Raw genomic sequence first — 19,533 nt, forward strand, 5'->3', positions numbered from 1 at the left:
ATTATTATTATTAACATTTGACCTCAATGGAGTCAGAGACTCATCGCCGGAGGTACTCACTATTGCATACACTGCTCTTCCAACCGCATCTTAAACTAATTCAATGTGTCCACATCCACAACACACTCAGGAAAAGCATTCTACTCACCAACTACCCTCCATGCAAAGAACCTGCTTCTCACGCCTTTCCTCACACCCTCCATATAGAGTTTCCAGCAATGGCCTCTTGTTCTACTCTCCTCACCCATTCTATGAAAAATCTTTTGCATGTCTACCTGATAGCAATCCCTGACCAGCTTATAATGCTCAATCATATCCCCACTCTTCCTCCTATTCACAAGGCTCTGCAACTTACATTCTCTCAATCTGTCCTCGTACTCCACATTCCAAAGACCACTGACTACCTTTGTGAATCTTCTCTGTACCCATTCCAACATATCCTTGTCACCATGAAAACCCAGCAACCAAATCTGTGCACAATAATCCATATGAGTCCTTATACAATGGAATCATAACCTCTCTATTTCTGCACATCAAGGTTTTCCACATCATTGCCATTATTCGATGTGATGTCTTCACAGCTTGTGCAATGTGGCACCTGAATTTCAGGTCCTTGTCACCATCACTCCTAGATCTCACATCTTCTCTACTTCTGTTAAAGTTTTCCCACCAAGTGTATACTTTCCATCCCATTATTGCTTACCAAATCTCAAAACCTTACACTTGGCAACATTGAACTGATAGTACCATGTGCCCGCCTATTCATGCAATCTATTCAAGTCCTCTTGTAAGGCATTAACATCAGCCTGACTGTGCATTGCTCTCCCCAGTTTTGCATCATCAGCAAACAGCTGGATATCATTAACATACAAAATGAATGACAATGGTCCCAAAACTGACCCCTGCAGCACACCACTGGTGACCTTTCTCTTTCGACATACTGCACTCACATATACAACTTTCTGATACCTATTCGACAACAGCCAGTCACTGATCCAACACAGAAATCTGTTATCCCATCTGGTTCAATTTATTTCACAGCTTGTCATGTGGCAGTCTATCAAAAGCTTTTGCAAAATCCAAGTACACCACTGTATATGCATCTCCCTTGTCCAAGGTATTTGTCACATTATTATAGTACATAAGTAAGTTAGTGAAACATAATACAGAAGAGAATGTATAGCTCAGTGGATGTGGCATTTGCATACCACAGTGCTTGACCGCACGAAGGAAGACTTGCTTTCGAATCTAGTCGGCGACTAGAGGAAATGTTTGCCAGCAAAAGTTGATCGATTGGTAGAGCCTCTGCTTCTAATGGCTCACACAAAAATTTAAGCAAGTTAGTAGTTGGACGGGGATCAATCGTTCGATGCTATTGGCACACTCTCCCTCGATGAGTCTTTGGACTCCCTGGAGGTATCACATAATAATAATAATGATCTCCTCATAACAAACCTAAGCTGATAACCACAGAGAAGAATACTGCTGTTATCAACCCATTTTGGTATTCTACTTCTCACCAATCTCTCCAGGACCTTCACCACAACTCCAGATATACAGACCAGCCTATAATTTGAAGCTACAGCCTTATCACTGCCTTTATGCAGTGGAACAATCTTATCCTCCTTATACTCCCTTGGAACCTGTGCAGTTGCAAAACTTATGAAACAGGCATGCCAATGCTACTGCCCATTCCCTGGAACATTCCCTTAAGATGCGTGGTGAAATGTCATCAAATCCTATCGCCTTATTAACATCAAGGCTATTTATTTCCTCAAATACCTCCTGCTCACTCACAATTAAGCTATCCTCTACACTTAAGTTCCTCATGATTCCACCCTGATCAGGATGAAACACCCTTATAAATTGATCGCTGAATACCTCAACGTCTTCTGCAGCAGTCATTCTACCACTTTCATCCCTTAACTTCATCTTTCCATGATCCTTCCACTTGCCACATATCTAAAAAATCTCCCACATTTACTAGCAGATACATTCATAAAATGTCTGCTCACCACACATCTCAAAAATTTGGCATTCTTAAATCTCTAATTAATAGAGCACATAAAGTTTGCTCTTCTCCAGAAATCTTACAACAAGAACTTTCAATCATTAAAAAGTTAATGGAATTGAATAATTACCACCCGAATCAAATCCAACAGATAATTGAATCTTATATTCCAATACCTAAGGTTTCTTCAACAGTCTGCAGAGTTCCAATCTCCTACATTCCAGGGATCTCAGAACCTATAGGTAGAATTTTAAAAAAGTACCAATTGATTCCCACATATGTTCCTATCAACAAAATTTCTTCCTTATTGCCTTCTACAAAAGATAAACTATCATCTCTATCTTTGGCTAGTATTTACCAAATACCGTGTGAATGCGATGTGTCTTATTTTGAATAAACTGGCCGTTCTGTGGAAAAAAGAATTAAAGAACAAAAAAAAAAAATATTATATTGAATACAACAAACCTCAGAAGTCTAGTCTAGCACAACACAGTATTAACACTACCCATAATATACAGTGGGATAAAGCTATATCCTCCATAGATGCAGGTTCAAATATGAACGTCTTTTTAATGAAAGTTGTGAAGCTATTTTACACAGACCGAATTTAAATTGAAATTACTGTCTCTCTCTCTCGAAGATCTGGAAGACTTTTATTTTATGTAATCATTATAAAAAAAAAAATTATCTTAAATATTAATTAATTGTTATTTTCTATCATTTCCTAGAGTGCGGCAACAATGTATTTTAATAGGTGATACGAATGTTCATTACTTGTATTACATTCCTATAACTGTTTGTAACGCTGAAGATGTACTATTCGTTTTAGTATGAAATATCTGTACCTTGATAATTAAAAGTTATTATTGTAGTCTTACATGTTATTTTAATAATAATACAACAAATGGTGAGAAGTGGACCTTTTGAAATAGAATGGAAGATATTTAAAAAAACAGAAAACATGAAAATTAAGCAAATTTTCAAATACATTTTTTTCAACAATTATTATGATCAATTATAACTTTAGAGTAATTTTAGTCTGGCTTGGTTATGCCTGAGGTTGGCAAGTTTGTATTTGGAAGTTAATCAGTTTAAAGCATTTTTTAAGAATAACAGTTAAAGAATGCAAAAATGGCAGCAAGAACAGTGTCATCCATTTTACCAAGATTGTTCATTGCTGGGAGTGCAATATGTATGCATGGGCCAATGCAGCAGATGTATTTGTTGAGAAAATAAACACGGGAGGTGAGAGAGAGAGAGAGAGTGTAGAAAGTGTACATTAATTCTTTTAATGGACTGTAGTGATATGAATGAAATTCAAGAACCAGAGATGAAGATTATCTGATGAAAGGCAAAAGGTAATAATGGATATAAGACTAAGAATGATAGCCAGAAGAGTGAGGTTGAGAAATGACAATGAAAGAAAGTCTGACAGACAAAGCAATGCTGGGAACAATTGCTTGGAATGCAAGAGTTGAAGAATGAAATTACTTTCTTGGCAGGGGCGGGATTCGAACTCTCGCCTCCGAAGAGACAGGTGCCTTAAACCACCGCCTTAGACAGTTAAAGAAGGCAAAAATGGCAGCAACCGCTCGGCCACCCTACTGACCTAATACCAAAATGATTAAGATGAGGAATGAAATGAGACATGTGCAGAATGAAATAGATGAATGGTGGATACAAAAAAAAAGAGTATGAAAGAATAAAAAGAAATATTATTATTACTGCTATCCTAAGAGTCACATATTCATCTAGGAGGTCCTGTTTGTCAGACAAACGGGATTAATCTTACCATATTACCAATTAATCTTACCATACTTTAAACACATTCAAATTCTCTGCAGACACAACATTCTCAGACAATGTATTCCAATCATTCACTACTCTCCATGCAAAAAACCTTCTTCTCACTCCCATACTCCAATTCTCCTTATACAGTTTACAGGGATGACCCCTTGTTCTCTACCAATCTCCCACCATTTTATGAAAAACCTCTTCAACATTAATACCATAACAACCCCTTAACAAATTATACATAACTATTATATCACTCCTCTTCTTGCTATCCACCACACTCTGAAAATTGCATCATCTCAACCTTTCTTCATATTCAACATTAAAGAGATCAGAAACCATTTTAGACAAATGTCTCATTTGATTAGATGTTGGACCATCTCGAACATTTGATTGGAAGTTGGACCACTCTGATTAGATGTTGGACCATCTCCAACATCTAATCAGAGCTTCATACAATGGAACCAGAATCTCCTTACTTCTACAAATCAGTGTCCTCTGCATCATTGCCAGAATTTGATGTGTTGTCCTCACAATTTGGCAATAGTCATTATTCTTGTTGAGAGGCTTATACGCTGGTTAAACATGATAACTAATATTTAAGGAATTGACAGCGTCAGTTCCTTAAATATTAGTTATCATGTAGTTACCTTAAAGAATCAGCCTCGGCCCTTAGGAACATGCCAAACCTCAACAAATTTGGATGCATGAGACTGCCCCAAATTTGGGAAACTTTTATCAGAAGAACTTCAGCCCAAAGGCCAAGAACTACCAATATAGCCCGCCAGGGGGCACCATCAGGACTTTAGGAAAACGCTAGCTTCCTAGCTTCAGTCTCATTTGCTGTTATTAGTACTTGTGTGCACGTGTCTTTGTAGTAAGTTCCCAAGAAGATGGCAACATGACGTTCGCCGAAATATCGGAAAGTATATATTACAGTTTATTTAATCTATATTTCTAGTATACGCTGTCAATTCCTTAAATATTAGTTATCAATTTGGCAATAGGCGCTCTCAATTTTAGATTCATATCCACCATCATCCCGAGATCTCTTATTTCCTAAACCTCCAACAATATATCCCAACCAAAAGTAAATTCTATATCCAATCTTTGTTTTCCACATTTTAAAATCTCACATTTCAAAACATTGAACTGGCATTATCATTCCCATTCACATAGTCTATTCAAGGCTTCTTGTAAGGCCACAGAATCTGCTCTACTCCTCGCAGTTCATCCCAACTCTACATCATCTGCAAACAAGATTTTTATATCCACCATTCAAATCTTCCCCAATAACAGCAATAGTATTAAAACAGACCACCCACCGAGGCACACTGCTGGTGACTTTTGTCTTCTGGGATATTGCTTCCCCATGCACAACTTGTTGATATCTAGCAGACAGCCAATCCTCAAGTATACTACTGTATATCCATCTGTCACTTCCAATGCTGCTGTCTCCTTATTGTAATTGGTAAGTAGATTAATAACACATGTCCTTCCTTGAGCGTAGTTGCATGCTGTCCATCAAAGTTAATATCATTGCTGTCAACCCATTCTGGATCCTGTTCTCACCAGTCTTTCCAAAAATTTAGCCACAACACCTGACACAAAGCTTGGCTTATAATTCAATGCTAAAATTCTGTCACATCCTTGATGAAGAGGAACAGTCTTGCCTTCCTTCCACTCCTTTGATTCAATGTAAGACTCATATTAAACAAATATGTCTAAGTAGATGTCCACTCCCTGGTGCATTCTTTCAAAATATGCAGTGATTATTATTATTATTCCTGATACCTCCAAGAAGTCTGAAGACTCATTGCAGGAGGAGACACCTACAACTGTCTCAACTGATATAACTGTCTCAACTACTACACCGAACCTTTACTACAAATCATCTCCATCAACAACATCTACCATCCACCACCACTACAACTAGTATTCTATGTCTGTAAATTGCATGTGTTCTGAAGGGCTGATTAGCACCATCGATATAGTACACAGCCTTATATTTCTGCGCTCCAAAATGCAACACTTTGCACTTGTTGATATTAGATTTACAACCCCACTCTTTTTTTTCCCAAGTAAAAAGTCTATTCAAATCTTCAGCATCAGCAGTCTACTTATAATTCTTCCCAACTTTGCATCACCAGCAAATAACTGAAGATCTCCAGTCAGTCCAGATGATATTTGGTTTATAAACAAGTTAAACAGCAGGGGCCCAAGAGCAGAACCGTGGGCCATGCCACTGGCTACACTTCTTTTTTGAGACACTGCTGCATCATACACAACCTGCTGGTAATGTTCACAGAGCCAATCTCTGATCCATCTAACCAATATGCTATCTATTCCCATCCTCTGCAGCTTGTACTCCAACTTACCATGTGTTAATCTATCAAACGCCTTTGCAAAGTCTAAGAAAATCGCTGTATATGATTCTCCCTTATCTAACACACTCATCACCTTATCATAAAATGCAAGTAAATTTATAACACAGGACCTACCCTTTACAAACCCATACTGACCATCATAAAGAATGCTATGTCCATCAACCCAATTCTGTATTCTATTCCTTGCCAATCTCTCCAACACCTTGACCACAACTGCAGTTATACAGACTGGCCTATAGTTGGAGACTTCTGTCTTAGAACCATGCTTGTGGAGTGGTACTATTTTGCCTTCTTTCCAGTCGTTAAGAATCATACCCACTGCACGACTTTCATCAAATAACCAGGTCAAGGGCATAACCAACTGTGGGGCACATTCCTTAACAATACTTAATGATATGTCATCCATTCCCACAGCCATATTCACATTTAACTCAACCAATAATCTGATACACCTCTGTTTCTTTCACTTCCAATTCTCCTAATACTTGCCTCCCTTATATATATATATACAGGGTGTTCGGGATAAATTTGAGAGTTTCGTAAGGAAAAAGAAAATCTTCTTTGTATCTATTAAATTTAATGAATTGACAAAAAAACATTACAGGCAGAGTTAATTACAATACTATCAACAAGATTTACTCAAAATAACCACCATTAGCATCGATCACAGCTTCAATTCTGCTTCGGAACCTCGAACAAGCTGATGCTGCAGTCTCCCTGGGAAGGGCCGCAAAAACTGTTTTAATTTTATCCATTAACTGGGCTTTTGTATTACTGGAAGTGCGATTGGTGCCTTTTTCAACTGCGCCCCATACAAAATAATCCATGGGGTTAAGGTCTGGGGAGTTTGGAGGCCAAACATTTGGACTGGTGAAGTCGTAGAAATTTTCAGACAACCATTTTTGACTTTTCCCAGAGGTGTGGCAAGGGGCCGAATCCTGCTGCCATACATACGGCCTACCATTGGCTACCCTTGTTATCCAGGGCTTGACTACAGTTAGCAACTCCACGAACAAAGCCCGAATTCCAATGCCAGGGTTCTTCAACACCTGTTCCTGCAGATTTGCGAGGAATTCTGCTGTACGAACGCAATCAGATCGTCTGCTAGGGATCTTTCTTCTTGCTACATCCTCGTAGTCACCATTGCAAGTCTCTAGTTCATGCCTGATTGTTTTTACTGTATTCAGGGAGCATTGGGCAGCAGTCGTAATATCCTTATTTTGATGGCGGGCACGAATCATCATGATACAAGTTATTCTCTTCCATGATTCAGGTGGGTTCCAGCTATCCATCCATTCTGACATCTTGTATATGAATGAAGAAGGGTCCAAACTTTTAAATGAAGAGAAGTGTGTGTTAATACATGTAACTTACGGAAAAATATAATTAATTATAAATATGTCAAATTTATCCCGAACACCCTGTATTGCACCACTTCATTTACACAAGTATGATATACGTTGATAAAGTGCTCGTTCAAAAATTCCACCATATCCTTTGTGGCTGTTAGTCTGCTGCATGACTATAAACCAATGTTAGTCTGCTATAATTATGCTTCTTCTTGCTTGCCATGTAGCCGAAATATTCCCTCGAGTTAACCTTGGCCTGACCAGCCAATCTTCTCTCATGCTGCACCTTTTCTTTCTTTAAAATGCTCATCACCTATCTAGCCTGAATTAAAAGTCAGGTGATTATAATAATCTTAGACATCAACTTGGGGAAGTTTTATGGAGAGAGGAATTGGAAGGCTGAGATATCATTAGTGCTTGGGAAATTGTGAAGGAATATTTGTTAGTAGCAATAGTAAGCTGTATTCCACAAGTGAAGAAGATAACACAATTTGGTGTAAAGTGGATGACAAACAATATTAAACAGAGAATGCATGTGAAAAAGAGGCTATGGAAGAGATATAAGGAGACAGGTGAAGAGCAGATGCATGAAGAATATAAGACACAGGCCAGGAGGGTGACTAGAATATAAGGAAGGCGAAAGTGGAATATGAGAAGAGATTGGCACTAAGATCCAAAGAAAATCCTAGGGAATTTTTTAGCTATGTGGTCAGTAGGAGGAGAAATGATTGTGGAAGAATGACACTGTGGGATAAAAATTGGAATAGAGTGACTGATGCAGATGACATAGTGGAATTGCTAAATGAACACTTTATTGGTGAATTTCATCCTGGAGGAATAAATTTTAATACTAGAGGAATAGGGCAGGTTAGAGGTTTAGAGGTGCAGGAGGAGAGAGAGTTCCAAATACTGAGTACCCTGGATGTCAGTAAAGCTGTGGGACTGGATGGTATTTCACCACAAGTTTTGAGAGAATGTGCTAAAGAACTGACAGCTCCTGGCTTTTCAGTGAAAGTCTGGCTACGTGAAAGGTGTCCAGGGAATGGAAGGAAGGTAAGATAGTGCCATTGCATAAGGGCTGAAGCAGGCTGGAAGTGTCTAATTATGGGCCAGTTTGTGTGTCATCAGAAGTTGTTAAGATCTTGGAGAAATTAGTGAGCATCCATATACAGCATTGGGCAGATGAGGGTAATGTTATTTGTGAGAGTCAACATGGATTTGTGAAGGGGGCGCTCTTGTATTTTTAATATGCTAGCCTTTTATAATAAAGTTACAAGAGCAGTAGATGAGGGAAAGGCACATACTGCTATATTCTTGGATTTAGCAAAGGCATTTGACAGGGTGCCACATGATAAGCTGATATTTAAGTTGCAGCACATGGGTTTGGATGTCAGGTTGGTCAACTGGTTCAGGACTGGCTGTCCAATAGGTATAAGAAAGTTGTGTATGGTGGGACAGTTTCAAAGAGGCAGAGGGTTACAAGTTGGGTCCCACAGGGCTCAGCACTAGGACCTATATCATTTAACCTTTATATCAATGACATTGTCAGTGGATTGCAGCGGGATATTCAGTTGTTTGCAGATGATGTGATGCTGGGAAGGGTTATTAGTAATAGTGCAGATGTGGTACCCCTGCAAGAGAATTTGAATAAGCTTGACAGACAGGAAAATGAATGGGGGTGTCTGTTTAATGCAGCAAAATGTAAGGTCTTGAAGTTTGGGACACATCGATGGGACACTGCATACTCTATTGGAGGAGCTATACTTTAGGAAGTAGTGGAGACAAGACATCTAGGGTTGATGATTGATAGAAACCTGAAATTCATGGGACATATTTCAAAGGTGGTGAAAGATAACAAAGATAACACAGGGGATTGTTGCAATAATGAGAAGGAAGCTGATCTGCAGAGATAAAGAGTTATCATTCCGTTGTATAAGACCCTGATCAGACCACGCTTTAACTATTGTTCTCAGATTTGGTCCACAGGATTTGAAGGGGATAAATTAACTGTGGAAAGGGTACAAAAGCAGATAACAAAGATGGTTTCAGGACTGTACAATGTTAGTTATGAGGATCGGCTGAGGGAATGTGGAATGCAGAGTTTGGTGGATAGAAGAAAGAGAGGTGATATGATTGAGACTTTTAAACTGTTGAGAGGTGGTTACAGGGATGACACTGGGAAGTTCTTTCACTTGGTTGAACTTGGTGGGAAGGAAGTGATGACAAGGGGCCACCCTGGAAGTTACGAAGGGAAGTTGTGAGCAAGATGGTGAGGAATAGTTTCTTTGCATTGAGGGTGGTTGAACTGTGGATTGAATTGCCTGATAGTGGTGAGAGTGAGAACGGTCAATGAATTTAAGGAGTGGTATGATAGAATTTGTGTTTCCTAAGAAGGACCTCCTGCGTTGAGTCTTTTGACTCCATGGAGGCCTGAATAATATTAATAATAATAACTATAATAGTACACAAAAGAACAACAATTTGGTATAACAGTCAGAATAGTTTAAAAAATTGTAATAGACAAGACAAGGAACTAAAGTGCTAATTAGGAAAAGGAGAGAAAAAAATCTTAGATCTTAAAATGACTGTTTCACAGATTTTTGGTTAATTTATACAGCCATACTTGTTGGGTTTGTAGTATTTTTTAAAATGTCTGTTGATTCCAAAAACAATCTCTCTGACTTACAATGCCTATATGTAGCACTTTTGTTTTCTCCTTCCAATTGCAGTATCTGTGTGAAGTGGTATCCAAGGCATGGTCTGCTAGACCTGACTTGCCATAACAATAGTGCCAGATGTATTTTTTTTTGCTCACCAAGGTGTATGTCAATAGGCTTGCTATGGACAAACAGGAAGAACTGTTGACATCAGTCTTGGTGAGCAGAAAAAATACACTCGGCACTATCATTATGGCTAATCAGGTCTAACAGATCATACCTTGGGTACCCTTCATTCTCCTCATGCACTTCTAAGCCATCAGTCCTTTGCACTGCTCAGGAATAAAACCTGCTTTTTCAGCATGAAATGTCCCAATAAAATGATCATTAAGCAGCTTCACTATATCATCTACACTGATCACTTTACTTCCTTTTCATCTAACAGGCTCATTTGTCCACAATCATTTATCCTCCTTCTGGCCACATAATAGAAGAATTATTATTATTAATTATTATTATTATTCAGGCCTCATCGTGGGCAGATTTTTCTAGGAAACACAAAGTCTATCATACCACTCCTTGAACTCAAATTACTTAGGATTTTCCTTGGACTATACAGGTAATCTCTACTTATATTCACTTTTTGAATTCCTTACTATACTAATCACTTTCTTGGTTTGAGTCTTATATTCCTTGTGCAACTGCTCGCCACCTCTCTCTTTATACTTTTTCTACAACCTCTTTTTCATCTGCAGTTCTTGTTTGATTTCATTAGTCATCCATCTTAAACTAAATCATTTTATTTTTTTCACATAAGGAATGCTGTTGGCCATTGTTGTTGATAAATATTTCTTTACTAGCCTTCATGCACTGCTGATATCTATCTCTCTCTCTTGCTAATCTTCCATCCATGCTTTTATCTTAAGATAGTTATCTTAAGAGCCTCCATAGCTCAGTCAGTTTAGACAAAGCCCTTTGGTCGGAACGACCTGGGTTCGATTCCTATCAGTGACGTGAGGAACCTTTATCTAGTCTCTTTTGACTAAAGGTGAGTCAGCCGGTCTCATATGGAGGTAAGGGTTTTTTTTCACCCAGAAACGTGGGTTTTTCATTCCCCAAAACAGGCAAACCAGCCCTGTGAACACATTTGGATTACAGTCATGAATATGTCCCAGTTATATGCCTGTCCCAAGCCTGGGTAAAATTGGGGGGGGGGGGGGGGAACAACGGTGAGCTACCCTGTAAAAAATCTCACCAGGAATACTTTGTGGGTAATGCCTACAAAGTTACCTACAGTCGGAAACGACTGAAACCAGTCAGTAATCTTAAGATCAACTTCTATACAACTGTAATAATTTCTTTTAATAACATTAGCAAGTACTGGATTAGGACTTTAGATCTTTTATCCATTAGAATTTGAATTGTTTAACTTACTCATTGTCTTGTGTAAACTGTAACATGCTGTTTTGCTTTGAAGATGCTGGTTTGAAATCCAGTAAAATATAAGTTGGTTAATAAACATTCTTTTATAATTTAGTGTTTTGTTTTAGTGTTGTAATACATTTAAATAAGTTATGAATATTGTCCAACACCTAAGCCTATCAATAAGATTGTAAAAAATAAAAATAAAAAAATTTTAAAAAATGTTTGGCAAACTTTGACATTTGTTTATTTAAAGAGGGATAAAATATATTAAATATATGCTGCATTACCATGATATTTTTGTGATATCCAGAAGTTATATTAACTTCAATGGGCATTTTGCACCCATGTAATTATGGATGTATAGCACACGCACACACACAGGGCAATGCCAGGATGGTGATTAATCAGATCTGAACTACTGTTACTTTTACCAGATCCAGCACCCTGGTCCCCACTACAGCATGTTGTTTCATGCAATTATCCTTTAGCAACTGTATAAAATTCCCTTCCTTCTTGCCATGCCATAATATTATATATACATATATACATATATACTATATATATAATATATTATTATTATTATTATTATTCAGGCCTCCATCGTGGGAGGTCCTTCCTAAGAACATAAAGTCTGTCAAGACTCATCGGGGGAGGTCCCCCCCTAAGAAACACAAAGTCTATCATACCACTCCTTAAACTCATTGACCGTTCTTGTGCTCACCACTCCATCAGGCAATGCATTCTACGGTTCAACCACCCTCCAGGCAGAGAACCACTCCTCACCCTCTTGCTCACAGTTTCCTTTCATAACTTCCAGGGATGGCCTCTTGTCATCATATATATATATATATATATATATATTATATATATAGAGTAGTAAAACTGACTGAAGTCTGTTAAAATGAATTTAACAGACTTCCATAAAGGTAACTCTGTGGAAGTCCGTTAAATGAATTTTAAAAATGTATATCTGTAACTTGCTCTTAATAGTAATAATTGTAACCTTATTACTAATGTGTTACACTAACTAAATGAGAAATCAAATTTGCTCAGCTTACTCTTGATCCTTGAAGGCCATCTCTGCCACCAGGTCCTGGTATCCCAGCATCTCCCTACACATAAAGAGAACAAAAATAAGACAACAAATATATTTATGTCGCAACCAATTAAGATTATTTGGGGATAAAAATAGCAAATGTTTGCTTGCATAATTTGATATCTGGCATGGAGAATTTTTGTTTCTATATTATGCTATACAAAAAAATGTATTTTCTTTTTGATGGTACTTCTGAGGCTGTCTGGTATAAGACAGAGACCAACAGGACAAAACATATTGTCCGTTGATGCTATAGACACACCATATGGGATCCAAATGAAAATGTAGATACTATATATCAGCAGATTAGAATAATGAGTGAAGGCCAAGTAATTATTATTGGTGACTTTCAATATAGGAACATAGCTAAGGGAGGAAAGGTAGTATGGCAAAAAGAAAGGGAATTTTATACAGTTGTTAAAGGATAATTGCATGAAACAACATGCTATAGTGGGGACCAGGGTGCTGGATCTGGTAAAATAATCAGAAGATATATCCATAACCAAAGTAGACACCTCTTCCTCCAATGGGGGGGGGGGGGTTACCTTGCAGCGCTGTTCCGGGAAGTTGCCAAACGTGGAATTCTCTGTCAAGAAAGAGTTTACATATTGAAGTATAAAGCTTGGTAATTATTATAAACTTAGGATCCCCCACCCCCCCCCCCCCCCACCCCCCCCCCCCCCCACCCCCCCCCCCCCCCACCCCCCCCCCCCCCCACCCCCCCCCCCCCCCACCCCCCCCCCCCCCCACCCCCCCCCCCCCCCACCCCCCCCCCCCCCCACCCCCCCCCCCCCCCACCCCCCCCCCCCCCCACCCCCCCCCCCCCCCACCCCCCCCCCCCCCCACCCCCCCCCCCCCCCACCCCCCCCCCCCCCCACCCCCCCCCCCCCCCACCCCCCCCCCCCCCCACCCCCCCCCCCCCCCACCCCCCCCCCCCCCCACCCCCCCCCCCCCCCACCCCCCCCCCCCCCCACCCCCCCCCCCCCCCACCCCCCCCCCCCCCCACCCCCCCCCCCCCCCACCCCCCCCCCCCCCCACCCCCCCCCCCCCCCACCCCCCCCCCCCCCCACCCCCCCCCCCCCCCACCCCCCCCCCCCCCCACCCCCCCCCCCCCCCACCCCCCCCCCCCCCCACCCCCCCCCCCCCAAGTCATGTAATGTGGGAGATAACTTCTTTATCCCAGTGGGTTCGTGTTTTTTTTACACTGCTGTTAGCCAATGTGATGACTTAACCACTTTAACCATGTCATTCTTTAAACCATCTTCATTGACAAGCAATCAAAACTGAATGTTGAAACTTTTTTCACTTAGTTTATAAATTAAAGATGCCAAGAAATTATATTCTTGGTTTCATCCTTTATCCAAGTGTAAGCAAATAAAGTTTACATGCAGAAACTTCGTGAGTGAAACTACTAGTGTAAATAGAGCCGAATGACTTCACATTAATTGCCATAGTATCCTATAATGCAATGCACATAATTCCTTCTTTATTAATGTGGTAAAATTCCTTAATCAAATTGAAGGTATCATATCTCCTCTTTTTCTCCTATCCAACAAACTCAGTAACCCACATTCTCTTGACCACTCTACAATTGTAATGTGTTTATGTCAAAAGAAATTTGATCTTAAGTGATCTCAAGAAGAGAGAGAAAAGAAAAGAAAAAAAAAGAAAAGAGAGAGAAAAGAAAAAAGCAGAACTGCATTTTTCTAGCACTAAAACTAACAAAATTATTTAAACTTCATTGAAACATAGTTTGGAGATCAGAATTTAGAGCGGTAGAGGTTTATGTGATTTGTGTAGTGCAAGGCTATCAAATGTATAGAAGGAAGAGGATGGATATGAAAGAACTAAGCCCTTTGGAAAATCCCGAAAAAATTAATGCTGGGATTTTCCCAGCATTCATTGCATAGTTGGAAGATAAGGAACTTTCCACCATCATTCATAGTGCATTTCCAGGTAGAAAGCTGGTAATCCACTTGTAGAAGTCACAGTACAGAGCAAATGATGGGTGCTTACTTAATAAACCTTGTGCCCGACCTGGTCAAAACCTTAGAGATATCAAGTGTAACTATTTCAGATTCACTAAATTCTTCATACACTTATAGCAAAATTCTGATTAATATAATACTGCTCAACTGCAATCTCTCAGTTCAATTACACTTAGAAACACTGAATGGACATTCATTATCACATGCCCATTCAATCATTCTGTGCAGATATTTCTGTATCAGACATCCTTTTGAAAATCAGGTTACCAAATTTGTACACAGTAGTCATATGGTGCTAGATCAAGGTCTGATGCAATAAAACCATAGTTTTTTTACTTCTACATCTCAGTGTCCTCCATATCGTTGCCAGAATATTATCACATCACATGGCACCTCTAATGAGTCCAAGGACTCGTTGCAGGAGGGCACTATACTCCACTATGCTACAAACACATCTCACCATCTCCACTACTACCTGAATCTCCCACTACACAACTATAATATGGTAATATGTATAATATAATATGTTATATTATGGTATATATATGATATACAGGGTGTCCCTGAATTCATGTCCGAAACGTGATGGGGATGGTAGTACACACCGAAACCACCAATATTCGTCATAGAATATGCGGCCGCAAACACAGTGAGAATTCGGAATTGAAGGACAGACACAGGTTTCCAGAGACATTTATTGGAGATCATTACAACAAATGCTCAAATGTCTGCCCACCAACGTTGATACAAGCAACACAACAGTGATTGATGTATCTTCTCGTAAACACTGGGCTTGTCATGCACATCTTCGGCTGCGACAGACAGTCGGGCTATCAGATCCTCCGTGGACTGCACGGGCATCTCATACACGACACTCTTCAAATGTCCCCACAGAAAGAAATCAAGACAACAAAGATCGGGCGATCGGGGGGGGGGGGGCATGGGATGAAACCACTGCGCCCAATCTATCAGTTCTCAAATGTGGCATTAAGATGCTGATGCATGTCCATGCTGAAATGGGTGGATATCCCATCGTGTTGGAACCACATGCAGGAGCAGATGGCGACTTGAACATCCTGAAGCAATTCCAGCAAAACCTGTTGCAGAAAAATACGGTACATTTGCCCATCGAGGCAGTCTGGCAGTAGGTAGGGTCCAATTAAGTAGTCATGCACGATCCCTGCCCAGACATTGATGGCGAACCATTGCTGGTTCGACTGTGGAAGTGTACCATGGGGATTCTGGGCCGCCCACAAATGCGCATTATGGACATTGATTACACCTTCACGTGAGAAAGTTGATTCATCCGTAAAGAGCACATGAGCAGGGAAATCGGGCTGCATAACACTTTGCTACAGGAACCACTGAGTGAAATCCATGCACAGGGGATAATCAACAGCTTCAATGCCTGCACTCGCTGCAAGTGATAGAGGTGTAGCCCTTCTTCATGCAGTACTCGACAGATACTGTTCCAATGCACACCCAGGCTCTGGGCAGCAGATTGCGTGCTGGTACCTGGGTTATCTGTCACCATACACAAGATGTCCTCGCTCATAGCTGGCGTTCTGACCGTCTGTGCTTGTCTGGCATCATGTTGAATGACGTGGAAGGTGCCTGCCTTACACAGCTGACGGTGCAGTCGCGTAAACATTTTATGATCAGGCACATGGTGCATAGGATATTGCTCATGGTACAATCTTTGCGCCTCTCTACTACTGCCCTCGGCTACACCGTACATCAAGTGCATATCGGCTTTCTCTGCGTTCGTAAACTGCTCCATCTCGTGTCCGGTCAATGCTGAGAATGCTGGGGTTTGGCCGATCCAGCGCTTTTAAGCCATGCTGCCTCGTCTGCACCCCCTACCGGCACCGGGCTGCATTTGGGGCCGCATATTCTATGACGAATATTGGTGGTTTCGGTGTGTACTACCATCCCCTCACGTTTGGGCCATGAATTCAGGGGCACCATGTATATACATTATAATATGGTATAATATGTTATGCTGTTCCTAAATTTTAAGTTCTTATCTAACATAATCTCCAGATCTCTTATTTCTTCTATCTCATCCAAAATATCTCTAGCAATTATATACTCAGCATCCATCCTTTACACTCCTCATGCAACTGATTATTATCACTCATCTTGTGCTGTTTCCATAATGCCTTCTTCTTTATCCAGATTGCAAGCTATTTTTTTCACCTTCTGACCCTTGATATACATTTTAACATTGCTTCTGCTAGCAGTTCTTGAACAGCACCCACACAGCAGTAATCTTCTTTCCTCCCAATGCCTCATTCCAATGTAACTGCAACCTGTCTCATAGCTTTTCATAATCACAACCTTTTAGTTTAACATATATCCTTTTGTGATATATGTGAAGACCTCAGATATATCAGAAGACCTCAAATAGCTGGCCACCACTCAGGTAATTACTTCATGGTCATTTTTACCAACCAGAGCAAGATCTGACATCTCAATAATAAGAAGATCCTCTAGTGAGATTGGTCAAACAAGAACCTGGAACATTTTTTGTTTTGTTTTGTAAAGTGTGATATACAGAATTTAACATAAAATTTCAAAAATCAACAAGTGAAATAAAATGAAAAACAACAGTTATGAAATATTTAATATGCCACACAGTATTATTTCAGACATTGGCTTTCCTGAGAAGACAAATCATATTCAACTAGAAAATAAGGAGCTATAATGTGTAATTTCCTGATAACGTTGGAGTCTTGACAGGTAACAGACTGATTTGGAGGAAAATTGTTGATAGGAAGTTAGTAATGCTGCAAATTTTTCATGTAGTACTATCATATCCTGTACACCCCTTTGAGGGTATATATATATATCAGGAATTTGATGATGACAATGATGACAAAATTTGTTTAATTATTATATTTTCTTTATATGCATATAACTATAAAATAAATTTCAACATTATTGTATTTTAAACAATAATGTTCTGTCAAATCTTTTTATGAAGTTAACATTTCTAATGGAAATATGATGAAATTACTCACCTTATCACCTTTAGGCCCAGCAGGACCATGTGGTCCAACAGGTCCATCTCTTCCCTAAAAGAGGAAAAAAAAAAGTCACTTTGCAATTGCAAATCTGAAAATTGCATGTGTGAAGTTTTTTTTTTTTCTTTTTTTTTTCACCTAAAATATATAATATCATTTTCACTATTTTTATTTTTATAATTTATTTTTGCCGGCCTGGTTGGCCGAGTCATTAGCGTATCTGCTCTCCAGCCAAAACGCTGCAGGTTCGAATCCTGCCATGGACATGGATATTTGTGATTGTCTGTGAAAATACTAGTGGTGGCAGTAGGTAGGAAGTAGATGGCAATGGTGTAGATGATGCAGTTCGCTAGTTGGTGGGTTGAGTGGTGGAGACAGAGAGTTGTAGAGTAGGTGCTCTCCCTCGATGAGTCCTTGGACTCCTTGGAGGTGTCATGTAATAATAAAATAATTATTATTATACATTAGCAAGACAGATGTCTTACACTCTAAGTGGTACACAATTTTTGTTGACAAACCTCAGGCTACAGCTGTTTTTTTCAGAAATTAAGTGATTTGAAAAAGTACCATATTTGATCTCCAGAGCAGGGAACACTGAATTATTTAACATTAGCTTGCTGAATATAGCAAAATGTACAATATGTTTCCAACCTTTTGTGTATGGGATTCAAATTAAAAATAATAAACAAATAATTTTTTGTGATCTCCATGAAGTCACAAGACTCATGGTAGGGCAACACTAGTCAATATAAAGTCTATAGTACCACTCCTTAAACTTATCCAATGTTTGCATTTTTGCCACTCTCAAGGCAATGCATTCCACGCTCCTACCAACCTCCATGAAAAAAACTTACTTCTTACCCATTTACTCACCACTCCCTTTTGTAATTTTTAGAGATGACCTCTTGTCATTGTTCCTTCCTCTTATTCTGCCGTATGAAAAATATTATAATTATTATCATATGATCTCCATGGAGTCGGATGCTTATCATGAGAGGTACACACAATTGCACACAATGCTCATCCAACTGTGCCATAAACTAATTCAATGTGTCTACATTCACAACACACTCAGGCAATGCATTCCACTCACCAACAAATCTTCTTACGAAGCACCTATCCTCATTTCTCTGCTCACACCATCCTTATACAGTTTTCAGCAATGGCCACTTGCTCTACCTCACTCTCCAATTCTATGAAAAACACGTCCATATCAACATGATAACAACTCCTGAGTAATTTAAGGGCGATGTCTCAATCACATCCCCCACCCCACTTCTCCTCCTATTCAGGAGGTTTTGAAATTTATATTCTTTAAATTTGTCTTCATACTGCACATTCCAAACAATACTGACCACCTTTGTGAATCTTCTCTGGACCCATTCCAACACATCCTTGTCACTACAACAAAAACAGTAATCAAATCAGCATGCAATAATCCATATGATGCATGATCAAAACTTTATACAACACATCATACCCTCTCTATTTCTGCTTGTCAAGTTCCACCACATCATTGCCATTATCTGATGTGACATTTCATAACTCGTGCAATGTGGCCCCTGAATTTCAGGTCCTTGTCCATTATCACTCCAAGATCTCTTATCTCCTCTACTTCCTTTAAAGTTTCCTCCCTAAATGTATACTTTGCATCTCATCGGTGCTTACCAAATCTCAAACCTTATATTTTGTATACGTTGTTGAAAGAACCTTCACCACAACTCCAGATATACAGACCGGCCTATAATTTGAATCTACAGCCTTATCACCACCTTTATGCAGTGGAAGAATTTTATCCTC

At 39.7% G+C, this 19,533-nt stretch overlaps 1 protein-coding gene across 2 annotated transcripts in view; it reads right to left on the minus strand.

The window, feature by feature from the left end:
- The window catches only part of LOC150098312 (uncharacterized), a 733,595-nt gene that overhangs the window by 512,509 nt on the left and 201,553 nt on the right, over positions 1–19,533 (minus strand). For both annotated transcript variants that reach the window (XM_090404774.1, XM_090404775.1), the window contains exons 14-15: positions 17,731–17,784; positions 12,682–12,735 (exon numbers count right to left, since the gene is read on the minus strand). In XM_090404774.1, the coding sequence (XP_090260900.1) occupies positions 12,682–12,735; positions 17,731–17,784 (108 nt within the window). The remainder of the gene's footprint in view (positions 1–12,681; positions 12,736–17,730; positions 17,785–19,533) is intronic.

The sequence above is a fragment of the Typopeltis vanoorti genome, chromosome 15 (genome assembly GCF_054136105.1).
Source record: "Typopeltis vanoorti isolate ZY-2024b chromosome 15, IOZ_Tvanoo_1.0, whole genome shotgun sequence".
Lineage (NCBI taxonomy): Eukaryota > Metazoa > Arthropoda > Arachnida > Uropygi > Thelyphonidae > Typopeltis > Typopeltis vanoorti.